General features: G+C 42.7%; 1 protein-coding gene across 1 annotated transcript in view; it reads left to right on the top strand.

The window, feature by feature from the left end:
• The window catches only part of SELP (selectin P), a gene marked incomplete at its 5' end in the record, with an annotated part of 31,042 nt that extends 11,954 nt beyond the window's left edge, over nucleotides 1–19,088 (top strand). The window contains 9 exon segments of the mRNA XM_082654761.1: nucleotides 906–1,091; nucleotides 4,626–4,811; nucleotides 10,770–10,955; nucleotides 12,250–12,459; nucleotides 13,509–13,694; nucleotides 14,547–14,666; nucleotides 16,522–16,552; nucleotides 17,811–17,866; nucleotides 18,452–19,088. Of these exon segments, the coding sequence (XP_082510887.1) occupies nucleotides 906–1,091; nucleotides 4,626–4,811; nucleotides 10,770–10,955; nucleotides 12,250–12,459; nucleotides 13,509–13,694; nucleotides 14,547–14,666; nucleotides 16,522–16,552; nucleotides 17,811–17,865 (1,160 nt within the window). The 3' untranslated portion in view covers nucleotide 17,866; nucleotides 18,452–19,088.
• Between the last annotated feature and the right edge of the window lie 966 nt (nucleotides 19,089–20,054).

The following is a 20,054-nucleotide window of genomic DNA, read 5'->3' as shown; positions in this document are numbered from 1 at the left end:
TTGAAAGGAGAGGGTCTTTAGGGGTCACTGGAGACATTCTTGTCTCCAGTCAGGTAAATGTCTAATCACCCCAAAGAGAGAATTGACTGTTCTCTTAAGCATCTAGATCTGTGGTTTCAATAACTCCCCTGGTAGGCCTTCCTAGCGTTTTCCACTCTGACACTCAAGGTCTGCATCTGATGCATAGCTATAAGGATTTTAAGACTACTGCTACTATTGCTACTACTGCTGCTGCTACTACTGCTATGAGTAATAATAATACTAGATAATATTTATTGAGCATTTTAGTCGAACTCCATGAGGTAGTTAAAACTATTGCTCCCCTTTTAAAAATGAGAAAAGACTTAATATATATAGAATACATGTGTTCTCTCCATTTATGGCCATCTGCATTATATGATTGAGATCATGGCGTATATATAATTTTTATCCTGTTTTTTCACTTGACATTGTGCATTGAGACACCGCCCATATCTTTCCAAGGTGAAATATATCATATTCCTTTCATGGATCCACGATAGTTAATTTTCGGCCTCTAATTAGTGGCATTTATGTTCATTTTCGATATTTTGCTCTCACAAATAATATCATGATAAAAATTCTCTGAACTGATTTTTGATATGCATCTTGTTACATACTTAGCATAGATTCTTGGGTCCAAAAGTACGATATTTTTAAAACTATGAATACATATTGCCAAATGCTTAACGATGGCTCAACATTTCCTCCTAAAGTCCTTCATGTGGCATTGGGATTATATGACACTTTTCTCGTCCTCCAGGTTAAACATGCCCAATTCAGAAATCCCGCTTGTTGGCACTAGAAAGAGTTAAGGGGTGGAAATCAATGAGTACTTGTTTATTACTTTCCTCACTCCCTTACTTTCTCACTTCCTCACTCCTTAGCGTTGCAGTGCCAGTATCTTCCAGCCTCAAACAAGGCCCAGGTGAACTGCTCCCATCCCTTTGGTGCCTTTAGGTACCAGTCGACCTGCAGCTTCACCTGTGATGAGGGCTTTCTCCTGGTGGGAGCAAGTGTGCTGCAATGCTTGGATACGGGGAACTGGAATGCTCCTTTTCCAGAATGCCAAGGTAAAATGAATTCTTTCCAGTGTCTTGGAAATAAACTGTAGGCTTATTTTAAAAAGCTGTATTTTAAAGGTGGTAACTGTCTAGGGGACAGAAACTTGACATGGACTGGAAAATGAATAAACACTGTCATCACGTAACCCAGGGATCCAAAATGCAAATGCCTTCAGGGGCTAGGCAGGTACCACAAGCGACAGGATGTCTGGCAACAGGAAGGTGGCAGGGGGGTGTGATGGTGGCCTGTTGCCAGCTCTGTCCTGGGGCCTTTCCCAGGACATGAAGGCTCCTATCATGAACCAGGTGGACTGTTCTCCCTTGGCTGAAGATAGATTCTGGAAAGAAGGCCAGAGGGAAGAGCTAGCCTCAGGATGGCTGTTCCAAGACTGACCTGGCTCTTTGCTCCTAGGAACCACAGAGTACAATGGTGGAATGGGGGGTAGCTCCCGGGTTTAATAGTGGAATGGGAGGGGCAGAATTTACAGGTGCCTGGCTGCAAACATCCTCCAAGATCTGTGTTAAGACTGGAGAAATCCACTTAGGATAAAGTGAAGACTGATGAAAAGAGGAAGAAACTAATCTGTACATGCAAAAGGTCAACAGGACTCTCAGAGGAAGCAAAGTATATATATATTCAGCATAAGCATATTTGTCTGCATTACACTTGATATAAAGTAAAGGCAGTTATTGTGTGGAATAGAACTGGTTTTAATCATCTGCGTTTAGGAACTGAAGGACAGATGTATGCTTTTTATACTCCCCATTCCTTTCTCTACTCCGTGTATCCAATTATTTACTTATATTTATGGCAAATACTGATTTTTTTTTTTTTTTTCGGTACACGGGCCTCTCACTGTTGTGGCCTCTCCTGTTGCAGAGCACAGGCTCAGGACGCGCAGGCTCAGCGGCCATGGCTCACGGGCCCAGCCACTCCGCGGCATGTGGGATCTTCCCGGACTGGGGCACGAACCCGTGTCCCCTGCATCGGCAGGTGGACTCTCAACCACTGCACCACCAGGGAAGCCCGCAAATACTGATTTTTAAAAAATAACATTTTTATTTATAAAAGCTACAGAAAAATAAGGAAATAGAGAAACAAAAAAATCCTCTTAAATACCTCCCCCAAATACCCAACCCTAAAACAGACACTGGTTATGTTTCTCCCTTCTTGTATGAATTCTTCCAATATTTTCCCACTCTTTCCTCCATGTGATTAGTATTTTTATGATGCATATATATACAATTTTAATAATAAAATTAGGTAGGTAAAATACCAGCCAATTCTGCATTGTTTGCCTTTGCTTTTCACTTCGTACCCACTTCCAACAGGAGTGAAAGCAGGCAGAAACATGTTTTTAATAAAAAGGAAACCACTTGCTATTCAGGTCACACACAAGCACACACATGCACACACACGTACACACTACTGTTAAATTAGGTCAACAGTGAGTGAACGAACGAACGAACGAAGGGGCTGACCAACTCAATAGAACTGCATGTCCTTTAGCCCCAGGCACAAGAGAGCATGGCAAGCCACAGGGGCTAGGGATGAGCACACCTTCTGAGCTGGGTCTGCAGAGACCAAGGTGAGGCTTGTGGCCTTGGCTCTTCAGCTGTTACCTGGGCTGCACTGAAGGCTGAATATACTACAAAGTCCACACAGCTTTGGGGAAGAACTTGGAGTCCCTGAGGAGGGTGTTACAATGCTTAGCACCCTTCCGCACAACCCTGGGCTGTTCAGGGCACAGATTGCAGTTCATTGCCCCACACTGGCCCATCTGTGGGTGTTTCACAGCAAGGAGGCTCACGCTCACCATGGCTTCCTGTGACCTTCCACTTCCCTTCCGCTTTTAGTTCTTTGTTTACTCTGACTGAACTTTCTCCTCTTGTTGCCGGGCAAGCATCAAGTGAAATACCCAAATGCGGTCTGTGCAGGAAGGTACCACGAGGCTTGCACTCACAAGCTGTTGTAATGCTCTTGAGAGGGTGTTCTCAATTTCCCTTTGCAAGGTCCCCCTTGCCCCTGTATCCCCACCCGAGCTATCAGAAGGCAAGGCCACAAAAGAGCTGCAAACGGACTCATGGTACCAACACCCTCCCAATTTGTCCTTACAGTTTATAGGCTGCTTGACTTGCCTGCTCTCCCTTACCCACCACTCCCACACTGAATACAGAAAGACTTTTCAAGTGGCAGAAAAGAACTAGGTCTTTCGACCAAGGAATGAGATTGGGAGGTTGGGGGTGAAATGTAGCTGGAAAGGAGAAGGGAGGAAGGGAAGAGCGAGAAAGAGAAATAGAAAATGCTCTCAAGACCTCAAGCAGTTCAAATCAGTGGAAATGGCCCTAGGTTCACCCACACCACCACTGCCTCTGGTCTAAAACCATACACTACCCAATCAGGCCAAACTGAAGAAGAAACACCCGAAACCATGTGTTCTCTTAGCCTTTAGCCTTCATTTTTTAACGCCAATACGTTTAATCTGAGTTTTATTTCACTAATTGGCTGAGGGACATCTTGGCAGCCATTAACATTTGCATACAGAGTGTTTTCACTTTTTAGCCTTGTAAAAATCCTGGGAGCTATTTAATGCTATTCTCCACATTTTAAAGGTGAACATATTGAGGTTCAGAGAGGTTAAGTGACTTGCCAATAGTCACAGAGCATGATCTCCAACCAAATCAAGTCCTCTAGCACCACAAACTCCACATGGATAAGCTGTGGCAAAGCACTGTGAGATCTTATTTACTGTTTTTTATAGGTGAACAAGTAGTGTCATCTGGGGCTGGTCATTGTAGGATGAGACTGGTGGGAAGAGCATCTGCAGATGGCCAGTTACATTATGTGCCTACTTTGTGTCATGATTGTTAAAATATTTTTTAATTTAATTTTTGCCTATGATTTAGTTAACTTATTATTTTGTATAACTGAGGATCCCTGCAAGGCAAGGATTGTTTTTTCTCCCATTTCATAGATGAAGCAACTGAGATTCAGAAAGCTTATTGTCCAGAGATTCATTGCTAGTAAGTAACAGAGGCAGGCTTTGGACCCAGATTCTTTCCACCACTTGGTTGGGGGAAGGAACTTCTGGAAGGGGAAAGAGTATTTTACTCCATTTCCCTATTTCCAATCACTTGTCATTGTTTTATGGCAAGGTGATTAGGTCTATCTCTGAAGAAGGTATCAAGGAAGCAGCCAGTCCTTCTCCTGTCCAGGGGCAACTAACATGAGCTGCATCACTATCTTTCCCAACAAAGAACCAACTCCCTTTTAAATCACCTCTAAAGCTCTTTGGCGGTGAGCATTTCAGGATACCAGTCCACTGTCAACTGCTGCTATTTCACACGTACAAGACTTCTACCGGGTGACAAAGCACCATGAAATTCAAACAATCATTTCTAACCCCATGCTGCCCCGGTATGTTAAGGACGGACACACACACACACACACACACACACACACACACACACACACACACACTGATTTAAGTTGCTGTGTTCTAAAACAACCTCCTCTCTCCTCCTCGGCCATGCCCACGGCAGCCGTTACCTGCGCACCTCTCCCAAACCCTCAGAATGGAACAAAGACCTGTGTCCAGCCTCTTGGAGATTCCAGTTATAAGACCACATGCCAGTTCACCTGTGATGAGGGATTCTCTTTATCTGGACCGGAAAGATTGGACTGTACTCCATCTGGACGCTGGACAGATTCCCCACCAACGTGTGACGGTAGGACCACGGGTCTATCCTCTCTCACAGCTTCTCAAGTAACCGTGTAGAATGAAGGATCATCAGCAATTCATGTAAACCTGTTCCTAAGCTAAAGGAAGGTTTCTCCACAAAGCATAACGATCTAGACCAAAAGCTTTTCTCTCTCTCTCTGAATATTCTTTTTTTTTAATATAACTTTATTTGCTGCATTGGGTTTTTATCGCTGCGCACGGGCATTCTTTAGTCATGGCGAATGGGGGTTACTCTTCGTTGCGGTGCGCGGGCTTCTCACTGCGGTGGCTTCTCTTGTTGCAGAGCGTGGGCTCTAGGTGCACGGGCTTCAGTAGTTGTGGCTCGCAGGATCAGTAGTTGTGGCTCGCGGGCTCTAGAGCTCAGGCAGTAGTTGTGGTGCACGGGCTTAGTTGCTCTGCAGCGTGTGGGATCTTCCCGGACCAGGGCTTGAACCCATGTCCCCTACGTTGGCACGTGGATTCTTAACCACTGCGCCACCAGGAAAGTCTTCTCTGAATAGTCTTATAATAATAATTTTAAACATTTCATAGTTTTATAACGTGTTTTAGTGTCACTGTGATATTTGATGTTTATTACAATTCTAAAATAATGAGGACAGGCAGTATTGTCTCTATTTTACAGATGAGAAAATAGAGGCTCAGAGATTATGTAACTTGTCAAAATTCACACTATTAGTAAGTGATGAAGTTCAGCTATGTGACTGGGACTTTTACTTCATCATAAAGAATTTTTCTACTATGCTCTTACTCATTCATTCCCACATCCACCTTTGCTGAGCACTACTAAGCCCCAGACACTGAGCTTACTCAGGGGTGGATGTGATTTCATCCCAACCCCTCAAGGATCTCACAGTCTAACTATTGGTGTATGTTTCTCCTTGCTCAACTTCTATATGGATTAGGAGCTCCTTGAGGGCAGCAACTGTGCCGCATTCACCTTTGTATTTCCTGCAGCAACTAGACAGAAAAAAAAGTAGGTGTGTGACAAGTATCTGTTGAATCGAAGCTTATCATTTACTGGTTAAATTTATTCAAGCTCAAGCCCTATTGACAAGGAATTAGTAGATCCTCAAAGGCAAGGGTCTTTGATTCCCCCGAAACATCTGACTGACACCTACCTAGTATATAGTATACTCTAAAATAGAAGTTTATGAATTGATTAATTTATAGCTCACGTTTACTTTCAAAAGTTGCCATTGTTCTATTGTTCTGTGTACTATACCAGCAGTAATAGCTAATTTTTATTGCTTGTGTAAATAAGTACCAGCTATTTCATATGCATTTTTGCATTCAGTCCACACAACTATCCTTAACATGGTTGTCACTCTCCCCGTTTTAAAGATGAGGAAATGGAAGCTAAATAGCTGGCAGAGATCTAATAGATAGGAAGTAAGGAGCTAGGATTCAAGCCCAGGTCTAGCCTGATTACAGGGCCAGAGCTCTTACCACAACACTACACTACACTGCCACACAGTGGCAGGTTTCTAAATCCCAGGTCAGTCACTTGTAAATTTACTCTTTTCCACTGCTTTTGTCTAGTTGCCGAAATGAGTGATCAAATGAGAGAATGAGAGGGATCAAATGAGAAAATATGTCGATAGAAATCTATTAGTGAAAAGAGCTAAATACTTATTCCTTCTCGTGGAATGAGCACTAGATTAATATCCAAAGAAGACCTGTATTGCTCTTCCATGGAGTCATGGACCATGTAAATCACGTCACACCCTTGATTTTCTCAATTCCAAAAGGAGAGGAGTGGACAAGATCAACTCTGAGGTCTCCGTATGCTAACACATATGAATGGAATCTTAAAAAAAAATGGTTCTAATGAACCTAGGGACAGGACAGGAATAAAGCCGCAGACATACAGAATGGACTTGTGGACATGGCGGGGAGGGGAGGCTGTGATGAGGTGAGAGAGTGGCATGGACATATATACACTACCAAATGTAAAATAGATAGCTAGTGGGAAGCAGCCGCATAGCACAGGGAGATCAGCTCGGTGCTTTGTGACCACCTAGAGGGGTGGGATAGGGAGGGTGGGAGGGAGACGCAAGAGGGAGAGGGTATAGGGATATATGTACACATACAGCTTATTCACTTTGCTACACAGCAGAAACTAACACAACATTTTAAAGCAATTATACTCCAATAACGATGTAAAAAAACAACAACAACAACTCTGAGGTCTCTTCCCTGGACACGAATTCTGTAGACTAAAGGACATAAAATGCTATCACCCGCTGTTAAAAAGATATACTACAAGCCACCGGAGGAATCTAGAACATTCATGGCTGATATCATTAGGGCTTCGTCACTTATTTCTCAATCACTCGTTTGTTTATTCCATGGGCATCTATCATAAGCTCTGTTTTTCCACATTCTGTTTTAAAGCTAAAGAATAAAAAATCCCTAAGAAACATCTCACTAAAGTTTAAATCATATGTGCAATCAACATGGTTGTTAAATCTGTAATCTCTGAAGCCCCCACTTCCCCTCACTCCTTGCCACCTCCTTTTCTCCACACGAGGTGGCATTTGCCCACCACCCTTCAGGCCTAGCCCTGCCCAGTGTCTAGAACCAAACTTGACCATGGGCAGCAGCTTTCGTCAACTATGGGCTTTGGAACTGTCAACCCTGTGTGCCCCTGATCATTAGCTCTGGCTTTGGTACCTGTGTTTCTACCTCATTCTCTAAATGTATTCTCTAGATTTAGGCACATAGTTCCTCTTCTTTGCCCATATGCCTGAGTCCATGAATTTTTAACCCTTCAGCACTGAACCTTGATTTTTCACATGGTGTTTTTCAGAGTCCTGGGCTATATCATAGGGGCTTGAGGGCCACCAAATAAGGAGGGGTGGTGTGGCAGGTGCAATGCTGAGTCTCCTGCTTCACAGCACAATGTGAGGTTCCATTTTTTGAGTAGGTCCACAGATATTTCCCCTTTCGTTAGAACGCCAGTTTCCTGGTCTCTCTAAGACCTGAGCTCTGCCTGTATTTTCCAGTCTCCTCCTAGCCTTTGCCCGCCCCCCGCAAGGACCTGAATTCCTTTCCCTGAACCTAAGAAGTGCTGAATTGCTTATATCCGGTTTCTGTGTCCCCCATGTCACCACCTGTTGAGCCACTATCCTGACACAGATTACTGTTTTCCCAATCACTTTGTCATTGGCCCTCTGGAGACCATGTTTGGCTGCTGGATCCAACTGCTAATGACCAACCTCACCTTGACGGGGAGGGATGGGTCCTGGTTTCAAATCCCAATCCTAGCTCTGCCCTTCTGCCACATCCTTGCTCATCCAAGTTCTAAAATATAGCAAACTGGTACCCTCTAAGCTCTGGCCTGTTTTATTTCTCCACTCCCCCAACATTTCTCTGACTCCATGAAGATTCCTAGCCTTTATTTTTAAAATTTGAGTTTAGAACAGCCAACTCAATTAAATTTATTATTTATGATACATCTTCTTTCCAAAAAATCTTGACAAAACTGTATCCAACTCAAGTAAAAAGAGATAATACAAAGAAACAGAGAATTAACTAAATATGTCATAAGATAATAATAGAGTGCTGATGATCCCAATAGTTCATGAAGTCACAGGCAATCATGTACAGCTACTTCATGGATTACAGAAAAATATCAACGAAGACCTTTCCAGTAGGCAGCACGGCCTTTAAGTCCACAAATACAGAGCATTAAGCATGGTGATAAAAGCAACCCTTATCCATTTTCTATTCTTCTTGTAATGACTCAGGTTTTGGTAAAATTTTAGAGGAGGCTCAAGAGTATGACTACTTTTTAAAGTTACCCACAGAGGTCATTCCTTAGTAAAAATCTCTTCCTCTACATCCGCACTAGGCCCCTTCACTCCAACAACTTCCTTGACAGCTCCACAAATTTAATTCAGCCCATGTTTGCTGAGTGCCCACCACTTGCCCGTTCTGGGCTAGGCTTCCATGAACCTCACCAAAGCTGCCCCTCAGACAGGAAAACATGCTTCCTTACACAAGTTAGTCCTTAGATTCAACAAGGTTCATGTTTACAGAAGAAGGATGAGAGACTTTCCTAGCTACAAAAGGCTATATCTATAAGCTTGTCAGAAAAAGATTGAGACCAAAGCAATGTCCTCCAAGTAGATTTAATGCTGTAGTAATTCTCTTTTTTTTTGTAGTAATTCTCTTTTTTCTCTTTGTATACTATATTATACTCTTTGTATAATTCTCTTTGTATACTTTGTATACTTAAATCCATTTTTTAAAATAGTAACTCCTCTTGTTTCTTTTCACACCATGTAAAAATACTTGTTAGCATGAGTCCAAATTAAATTGCGCTAACTTATTCGTTCATTTGACAAATATTTTCGGACCCCCTACTTTAAGCCAGGCGCTGTTGCCTGGGATACAGTGTTGAAAAGAGCTGACAAGGTCCCTGCTCTCATGCAATTGACATTATGTATTTTCTTGGGTTTAAATATGAAATTCTTGGAGATACTGAAAAAGTTATTTTAGTGAAAATGTTCATAAATGATTTAATGTCTATGACTTACACCAAGAGATATGTTTAATAAATGTTTGATAAGTGGAATTGATCTGAGAGGTATGGATTTATTAATTACTCAAAAATTTGAGAGTTCTAAACTGAAATTCAGTATGTTACTTTGGCTGTCTGAATGGGTTCACACAGTAAGGATCCACAATCCTTCAGTGAATAGCCTGCCACCAAAAAGCACATGGGCCAATACATAAAAGCCAATACATCACTTTTCCATGAGGCATTACATAGGACTTCAAGAGTTTTTTTTTAAAAGCAAAATAGCTAAGCAAAATGAGCCTTATCTGACCAAGGCATTGCTTTCAGTCTTGGATTTAAAGAAAGAATAGTCCCTCAGTTTGTCAATAATCCAATATTTGTTGATAAATAACAGTCTTATGTCAGAGACCTTCGTGGGGAGAAAGACATGATCCTAAGAGAAATAGGTAACTGCAATAACTTATCAAAACAGTTTTTTGGGGAAATAGTAAATTAAAAATTCCACATCCACTTGGCATATGGTGGTTGAGCACCACCTCTTGAGATCCTGCAGTGTGAATTGTGGGAGACACAAAGACTTATGGTTCTTGGGTTTTAGGAGCTTTCTATCCAGGAGAAGAGGGAAGAGATGACATGTGATATGACACCATATGAGTTCAAAGAAAAAACTGATGCGTTCAGAGGAGAAGACTTCAGGATGCAGTGATCAGCAGAGGCTTAAGAGAGGCTGTGTTCATTTGGATCCTAGAGGATGGGTGGGATTTTATTCAGTAAAAATTGAAAGAAATTTAGGGCAGTGCGAGCCAAGAACCAGAGGCAAGAACACATGAGGTCAGTTCAGGGACTTCCCAGGAACTAATCTAGCTTCACCAGGAGGTTTTGAGCTTTCCTGCGCCATGAAACTGTGGTTAAAAAAAAAAAAAAGCCTGGGGATCCAAATGGAAGAAACAGTAGTTTAGGACCCAAGATGATCATTGCAGGTTTAGACGTGTTGAATCTGTGGAGACAGCAGGATATCTAACCGGAAGTAGCCTCAGGCAGGAGGAAGGACAGAAGTGAAAACTTGGACTGCATTTATACAGATAGGACAGTGAGAGCTGGGGGGGGGGAGGGGGGCTCTGAGGTCTCTAAAGCAGCAGGTGTAGAGAGAAGAGGAGGAAATTGTGAATTCTTGAGGATGACTGCCTAAATCCTTGACTTCTTCCTATACTCCTCTCTGCAAGCCCACCGTCCCTCCCCCTGCCCTTTGTACTTCATGACCTGCTGTGCTCATTGTGAAACGCCTGCTACCTAGCAAAACACCTGACACAGTGGGAGCTCAATAAGTAGTTAATATTTGTTGAAAATGAATAAATTTGGTGCAAAACAGGGCTTCCAAATCAATTTGGAGATTGTGACGTTCTTGATTTGCTTCTCCAGCCATCAAGTGTCCAGAACTGTCTGCCCCAGAGCGGGGAAGCCTGGATTGTCCTGACTCTCACGGAGAATTCACTGCTGGCTCCACCTGCCATTTCTCCTGTAACGAGGGCTTTAAGCTGGAGGGGTCCAGCCATGTTGAATGCACAGCTTCTGGAAGATGGACAGCACCCCGACCGACCTGTGACGGTAAAACAGGATACACTTGCCGGGACAGCTCTTCTTCTGGAAATTTCCTCAACAAAAATAACAAACACTTATATACACTCTTAGTATATGACAGGTACACATGATATCATTATTACTGTGAAAGCTCCACTTCTTGTCATGAAGTGGGTTTTCTACTGGGGTCTAGGAAACACAGCCTGGATTTAAAAATGTATAAGGAGTGACAGGACTTTTTCACATTTGTGAATAAAAGATAACACCGATTCTTAAGCACGGATTATCTTTCGTAATTGTGGCCTCTTTGTCTCAAAGAGCTCTGTTGAGTTGATTGAATGGTTTCCATTGCTTCATCGCCAGGAGAGAGCACTAGGGGTGTAGTCACCGGTCCAGTGTTTCAGATCAAGGAACTGAAGTGGAGAGGGGTCAACTGCCATCTTTCTGCCACGTGGCAAGTTAGTGACAGCCAGTGGCAATATCCACGCCTCACATTTCATGCTGGCCTTTGGCCAGAAGACAATACCACCTCCCAATAAAGCAGCACTGATGGGCTTCCCTGGTGGCGCCGTGGTTGGGAGTCAGCCTGCCGATGCAGGGCACGCGGGTTCGTGCCCCGGTCCGGGAGGATCCCACATGCCGCAGAGCGGCTGGGCCCGTGAGCCATGGCCGTTGAGCCCGCGCAACGGGAGAGGCCACAACAGTGAGAGGCCTGCGTACCACAAAAAAAAAAAAGCAGCACTGAGCAAGCAATTGGCCTATACATATTTCTCTTTCTACTGAATTCTTATATTTCTGCACCAATTATTCTGCCTTTGTTTTGTTTTGTTTTTAGTATCAGTAACATTGATGCCACCCCCCCCCACCTCCAATTTCTTCTTCTGGCCAGGAGAATCATCTCTCCAAGGACAATTTTAGATCATTTTTCTCATCTGGTTTTCCATACCTGATTTTAATAGTTTTCCTTAACTTCCTTAAGGAGCTATTGCTAGAACCTCCCTGATTATGAAAGGAGTGGAAGGCAGTTATTCCATGTCAGTCTTTTTTTTTTTTTTTGGTGGTACGTGGGCCTCTCACTGTTGTGGCCTCTCCCGTTGTGGAGCACAGGCTCTGGACGTGCAGGCTCAGCGGCCGTGGCTCACGGGCCTAGCCGCTCCGCGGCATGTGGGATCTTCCCGGACCAGGGCACGAACCCGTGTCCCCTGCATCGGCAGGTGGACTCTCAACCACTGCCCCACCAGGGAAGCCCCCCATGTCAGTCTTAACTCTGTTGTGCTCCTTCTAATTGGGAGCTCTAAATTGAAACATTTTCTCACAACAGACATAGTATCAGCTCCTACTGTAGAGGTGCAATGCCCATCCCTCGTCACTCCAAAGCAAGGAACAATGTCCTGTCAGCATCGTCTGGGAAACTTTGGTTTGAATACCACTTGCCACTTTGCATGCAAAGCTGGATTCACACTCATGGGAGATAGTGCTCTCCGATGCAGACCTTCTGGACAATGGACAGCAGGAGCTCCAGCATGCAGAGGTAATGTGAAAAGGAACAGGCAGTTCTGATGCTCTCTTCCAGCAAGCTAGTCACTGTACATGCCTGTCGAAATCCCATCCAACCCCAATGACCCCTTCAAGTGTCAACTCCTCCATGAAATCCACACCAATCCCAATTAGAAGCAATGTGCAAGAAGCATACCAACTTTTCCCCTTCCTTATGTCACGAGGTAGTGCCCTGGTACTCAAAGACCTAAAGGAGGAAACATATGTAAATGTCCAAAACGTGTTAGAACAATACACACGCTGAACACGAGACCAGCTATCTGAATTGTGAAATATAAGTTACAATTCTGTTAATGATGTGGCAGTGTAAATATTCCGTATTTTCATAATTGGAAGCTAAATAAAAAGATAAATCATGACTGATACCTCTTGAAGACCTATCGCCCTCTGCACGAAGCACTGTGTCTCCTTCATCACTGTATTCCCTAGGAAGCACAGCACAGTGCTTTGCAAATGTCACTGTTGCTCAATAACATTTGCCTGAGTTAAATTCAGTCTCCTGAGTTGAGTTAAATTTGACTTATATTTAGTTTTCTATCCACAAATTTAGGAGAATAGCCTGAAATTCCCTGACAAATAGTTTAACGAGTATGGAAGTCTCTACCTCTTTCAATCGTCCAGAGGCCAGCTATGCTGAACACTTGTTATTTTAAGAAATATGTGCTGACATGCCAGCTTATTGTCAATGGTAGTAATAATGACATTTAGGACAACAGTATTCTTGAGAAGCAAAATTTTGTAAATAGTATTTTGGTAGGTAAGATCGACCAATCCACTGGCAGGTATTTATTGAATTGCCACTATGTGCCCATCCTAGTTCTTTGGCTATCATCTTTGAGTGGATATCTTAGTACATGTGATGCTGGAAGGGCTAGTGGGAATGTCAAAAGTAGCTCATTTCCTTTCTGATCTTTTGTATTCTACCTCATCTAATGGCAATGCTAGCCAGGTTTCAAATGAATCCATAATCTCTCTTATGTTCATTCTATATGTTTGTTTTTCCTGCCTTCTTTTTTTCTGCAGCTGTCAAATGCTCCAAGCTACACGTGACTGAGCCAATTGTGATGAACTGCTCCAACCCTCGGGGAAATTTCAGCTATGGATCCACCTGCAGCTTCCGTTGCCCAGAGGGCCGTTTACTTAGCGGCTCAGCGAGAACAGTGTGCCAAGAGAATGGCCAGTGGTCAGCTATCGTGCCAGCGTGCCAAGGTTTATTTCTCATCTGGGTTAGGAAGTCGCTTTGATATGGAAAATAATGAAATCAGTGCTTCTCCTCTGAGTATTTCTGGCAGTGGTTGCTTTCCATCACTGGGTTTTCCCCTGCATTTAATAATTGTTTCACAATGAATCAGACAGCATCTCTGTACCTCATGCAGAGCAGTGGGAATCAAATTCAGTGACTCTGTGTAAACAGTCACCACTCCTTTTTCAAAGCTCCAGTTTGTGAAATGAATGCTCTCATTTCTTTATAATCTGTGTGTAGTACATCTTGAAGTTTCAAAATGTTTTAAACTGAAGGTTATTTAGTGCAGAATCCTGATTTATTATCTCAGAAGATCTTTGTTTAACATATACCTCCAAAAATACAGTATATCTTCCTTAATTAAGCTCCATCTGTTTGTAAGGTTTATGTCATCCCCCTCCCTTTTTTTCATTTCTTTTCTCTAGCAGCTTGTTGTAACTACTTTTCATCACATAAAAATGTTCAATTGCCCCCCCCCACAATTACCCAAAGTTTACTTTGTTTATCCAAACTTCCATTTATTGTGTCTACCATTTAATCATCTAATTCCTTTTATTGAGTCCTTACCCTGACTCCTTTGGAAATTACGTTTGATATTTAAGCATTAGGAAGAAAATCAGGCCCTGCGTGCATCCCATTCTGTTGCAGTGGTTTATGACTTCCAGATGTTTTTGTGCCGGGTTGTTAGCACTGCCAGGACCTTTGATGACTTACTTGATCTCACATCTTAGAGTTCTTGGGGACCTCCTGGGGGAATGATGGTCTTCTGCACAATACCCTTCTTATGTCTTGCACGCGTGCATGTGTTTATTTTGCAGCAGGGCCACTGACTATCCAGGAAGCCTTGACTTATTTTGGTGGAGCAGTGGCTTCTACAACAGGTTTAGTGACGGGTGGGCTACTCCTGGCTCTGCTAAGAAAGCGTTGCAGACAGAAAGGTAAATGGGAAAGAATATTCTCCTTATTTTCTTCTTTCATGTGATTTGGGGCAGGGCAGTGAAATGACAACTTCAGTAGTTCATGTCTGAAAACATTTGCATTAAAAGAAAACAAGGGGCTTCCCTGGTGATACAGTGGTTAAGAATCCGCCTGCCAGTGCAGGGGACACAGGTTCGAGTACTGGTCTGGGAAGATCCCCATGCCGCGGAGCAACTAAGCCCATGCACCACAACTACTGAGCATGTGCTCTAGAGCCCGCACGCCACACTACTGAACCCATATGCCACAACTACTGAACCCCGCATGCCTAGAGCCTGTGCTCTGCAACAAGAGAAGCCAATAATAAGCCAATCCTCTTCTAATAAGCTAATGGGTCTCTTCATCTTTCCTCATGGAAAGTAAGTGGGGGTATCAGAGGGGTCAGGGATGCTCAAATCCAGGAACAGAAAGTGGCTATGTTAAAAGTACCTGCCAGCATTCTCATGGAATTGAGATTTCCACACCTATTTTTTTTTTTAACATCTTTACTGGAGTATAACTGCTTTAGAATGGTGTGTTAGTTTCTGCTTTATAATAAAGTGAATCAGTTATACATATACATATATCCCCATATCTCTTCCCTCTTGTGTCTCCCTCCCTCCCACACTACCTATTTTTAACTGCTCAGAGGAAGAACCCCTTGTTTCCTATTCTCATGCTCTCTCCCTTCACAAAGCCACCATCACATTGGGCTGGTTTTCTAATGTTCCCTCATATACTCTTCTGTGAGTGAGTAAATAGGACAATAGACAAACAATAACACTACTTAAAGACCAAAAAGCTACAACCAGTCCCTCCATGCAACATCTGTGCTTGGTTAACCAAATCCGGAAGGCAGAGGTGAGAGCTCCTAAGACCTGAATCCTCATCTCCATTACCATGTAGGAATCACCCTATTCCTGCATTTTCCCCAAGCTCTTTCTTTAGTTTTGAGACATTTCCAGGGAACCCTCTGAACCGTGGAGAGGGACCAGCAGCCACCCATCCTCCAATATCTTTATAATAAATAAATTCATTTGTGGAGATGAGGAATTTTCCCTTGAACTGTCCCAATTTGATTTTAAACTTTCTAGGATTCTATGGTCAAATACTAGGAAAATGCTGCATACTGTGTCCCTCCCCTGCAAATTCAAAGTGCACATTCATTATTACACTGAAGGCTCAGTCATGCCCTGTAATAAATAAATATACTTGTTCATCTTCATGTCACTTAATATTTTCTAAATGTATTTAGGCATGAGATGCTTTTCCTTTTATATCTACCCATGGGATGATTGACAGACCTGCTGCCATGTTTAAAGTTTCCACTATCAGAGTCCATTGCTTGGATTAAGACAGGAGGCCTCCAATCACATATGTGATCCGGGGAGAAAAACATCCACTGTTATGTTGGGTTGGATTTGCTTACTCGCTTAGCTTGCCCAAATAATGACTGAGGGAGTGTGACAAAGGATGCAAGGATAGAGGGCCTCCAGTGCCAAAGAAATGAGTTTCGAGAACCAATGGTCTCAACAACAACCAAGAGTAGCGAAGAAGATGAAGGAAGGGACCAGAGGTAGGAGGAGAGGTTGTTACTGAAAGGGAAGAGGAGAAAGATGAGCGCGCTCTGGAGTTACATATCGTTGAACGTTCAATTTAGCCTAAAACAGGTCCCACCTCTTAGGGAGGGGATGTTCCCTACACGTCTCTTATAATGAGCCCATCTGGAAATCAGTCTGCTGACTCTCCCCAATAATCCCTATCACTGATGACCTTTCTCCCTCATCTCATTTTTTACTCTGAAACCAATCTTCTGTGTCTTCTTGCTTATTTCAGATGAAGGAAAAAGCCCCTTGAACCCTCAAAGGTAAGATGGAAATGTTTTATGATTAAGTTTTTCTAGTTTGACTTTTTAATTCACTGTAGTATGTCAGAATGATTATACAGATGACCTCTTTTTGAAACAAATCTTTGGCAATGTCCCCTTGACTAGTTCTGAAAATATATAGATAATATGTCCTAGCAATACATAATTTTTGTTTTTTACGGTACGCGGGCCTCTCACCGCTGTGGCCTCTCCCGTTGTGGAGCACAGGCTCTGGACACGCAGGCTCAGCGCCATGGCTCACAGGCCCAGCCGCTCTGCGGCATGTGGGATCTTCCCGGGCCAGGGCACGAACCCGCGTCCCCTGCATCGGCAGGCGGACTCTCAACAACTGCGCCACGAGGGAAGCCCTTCATAGTGTTTAAAAAAAATCAATAGGTGCCCTAATGATAATATAAAGGAGCAATACAAGGGAAAGTGACTTGGAAATAAAATGCTAGAGCTGAGGCACTACACTAGCAGATGCTATGGGGTCGTCAGATGCTTGTACCTTCATTCAAATAGAATCACTATGAAGGCAACAGCATAAAGGTCAACTGAGAGGAATATTCTGTTAGTGATTCAAGCAATATCAGAACCATTGCCAACACCAACCTGATTTTTTTAAATGAGGAACAACTCTGGTAAAGAGTTGGAAAACCTGTTATTATCTTCCCTTAATTCACATGGCAATTACACTTTAAAAGATGCACAAAAAATTTAATATTTATATGTAAAGCAGTTAAGTTGCAGGCTCAGGGATTTTTCACCTCCATGAACGTTGAGTAGCTATTCTAAAGTTATGTGGAGTGTGTAAGAGAATTCTTTTGCGCCCCAAGCATATTAGGACATCCAGCACCCATGGCCCCTGCTTAAATGTCAATAGTAAGTCTCGATCATTAGGAAAATCAAAAAATGCCTATAGGGAGCAGTACTATCATTCTTTGAAAACTATTGCCACGTGATCAAGTATCAAGGCTGGAATTTTATAATTCACCAAGAAGAAGCTGCAGCAGGGGCACAGCAAGTATTCAGTACCCAAAGCATCAACAATAACATGGGTATAAAGTGCAGCACAAATTACCCAGAGCTGTTAAGTGGGATCTTGAAAATCTCTTTGGTTTTATTCCTCTTTCCCACTAAAAGCAGAGAATTCCAGGGGTGGGATGGTAATCCATGGTCTCTGCAGGAACTATGTGCAGGACTGGGGTCAAGGACGAAGCATAATATGGCAGGTCATCCTTGTGTTTCTCTTCTTTAGCCACCTAGGAACATACGGAGTTTTTACAAATGCTGCATTTGACCCAAGCCCTTAAGGTAAGTTATCTACGAAAGTATTTTTGAAGAAAATAGAACAGTAGGGGAAAAAGGAAGACTATAAAGCTTGACTTTTCTTTATATAATCATGAGTCACATTTTAACCATGTATTAAATGTTCAAACCATGCAGGAAATTGTGTTGGCAGTAGGGGACAGGTATAGCAGTAGAGCGACAATAGAAAGTGAGATCATAAGAAGATTTCCATTTCCTCCAGGATAGAAATGTTCTAATTAGACAGAACCTATGTCAGGATGTATGACATTCAATTACTGGCTGCTAGGTGGTACTGATACTGCAGCTTTGCTGGATCACCAGAAGTCACGAGTGCTAGAAAAAATGTTACAGACTTTATGGAGCCAATTCCCTATGTGACCTGCTAGGAAAACAAAAGTCATATGATAACGTCTCTCTCCCAAAAAGCTCAGTGAATGATTGAGTTTCCTAAGAGAAGTAGCCTAGATGGCAGAATATCTGGAATCTAGAAAAAGATTATACTAAGCCTTAGGGGGTACATAGGATGAGAGCTTTCTTTTATCTTTTTTGGGAAAATATAATTATTTTAATTTTTTGTCTCATTTTCAGAGACCCGTCCTTCTCTTGGTCACCTCACTGAACCTCCACAGAATCCTAATTTTGAACATCAGCCTTCCCGACAGACTTGACTATAACTGTAGCTTAGTTGCCGCAGTTTTCTGTAAATACTTGTGAATAAAGGGCATGGAATTTCCTTTAGATTAGCTGTGGACCAGAGCAGAAGGACTGTATCACAAGCCCCAACTCTCCACCCACCACCCCTTCCTGCTCCAGTTCCTCTTCCTCCAACACAAGCCTCAGAAGCTGGGACTGAATGTTTCTGCCATCGTCTGTGGGCTTTGCCCCCGCTGTCTCTTGAGATACTAATTAACTAGAGCCTGGAGCATCTGACTCACCAGAAGACCAGACTGCAGAAAAATAAGAATGCCTCTTTATTTTTGGATTGGAGGAAATCATCCTCTACTTTGCTGGAAGGCAGGAGGCCTCTCTGACTTGAGGGAATTTCTGTAGGATTTCCTGGGTCTTCACTGCTTGCTGTTTGTGAAGGCTTTTAGACCTCTGCTGCGAGGCTTCAAGAGGAGCCTCTGGATGGCACCAGAGGCTGCAGAAGACTAAGGATCGAGACAGGAAGGTACATGTCACTGTAGACCTTCCCTCCACTGGTCATTCTCCCCCAGACGACCCAAAGACCAATACTCGAATGTCTAATTAAAAGGATTCCCCCAAATGCCATGTTCTATTATTTGACATTTTGTTGAATAAGATCTGTGTCCGTCACTTTTCATACATGAATGTAATGCACAATCACAGTAGTCCCAATGACAAGCTCAACCCTTCAGTGAGCAAATATGTATCTTACCACCACCATAAACACACAAGAAAATCAGAGAAGCAGAAAAATGTCTTCATCACCTGAGTGTGTTTTACACGTTCTTTAATTCACATGCTTAATAAATAGGTTATTGAAAGTTACACAGTAGTTGTCTGAAACTGATACAAAAATTATAGAGCCAAACAATATAGTTGTCCTCTCTGTGAAATGTGAGGCAATGAACATGTCACACAGACTAAGTAAACATGCAAATAAAAATGCAAATAAAACATGCAAATAAAAATGATGAAAGTCTAACTAAAGGTTACAAGATTTTGCAAGAATTTTGGTAGTCATACAGACTGCCAACAAACACGTGAAAGAATGCTCAACATCATTAATCATTAGGGAAATGCAAATCAAAACTACAATGAGATATCATCTCGCACCAGTCAGAATGGCCATCATCAAAAAATCTAGAAACAATAAATGCTGGAGAGGGTGTGGAGAAAAGGGAACCCTCTTGCACTGCTGGTGGGAATGTGAATTGGTACAGCCACCATGGAGAACAGTATGGAGGTTCCTTAAAAAACTACAAATAGAAATACCATACGACCCAGCAATCCCACTACTGGGCATATACCCTGAGAAAACCATAATTCAAAAAGAGTCACGTACCAAAATGTTCATTGCAGCTCTATTTACAATAGCCCGGAGATGGAAACAACCTAAGTGTCCATCATCAGATGAATGGATAAAGAAGATGTGGCACATATATACAATGGAATATTACTCGCCATAAAAAGAAACGAAAATGAGCTATGTGTAATGAGGTGGATA

This window comes from Grampus griseus (genome assembly GCF_964374135.1).
Source record: "Grampus griseus genome assembly, chromosome: 1".
NCBI lineage: Eukaryota > Metazoa > Chordata > Mammalia > Artiodactyla > Delphinidae > Grampus > Grampus griseus.
Note: the sequence above shows the minus strand (reverse complement) of the source record. Positions and strands in the feature narration are given on the sequence as shown.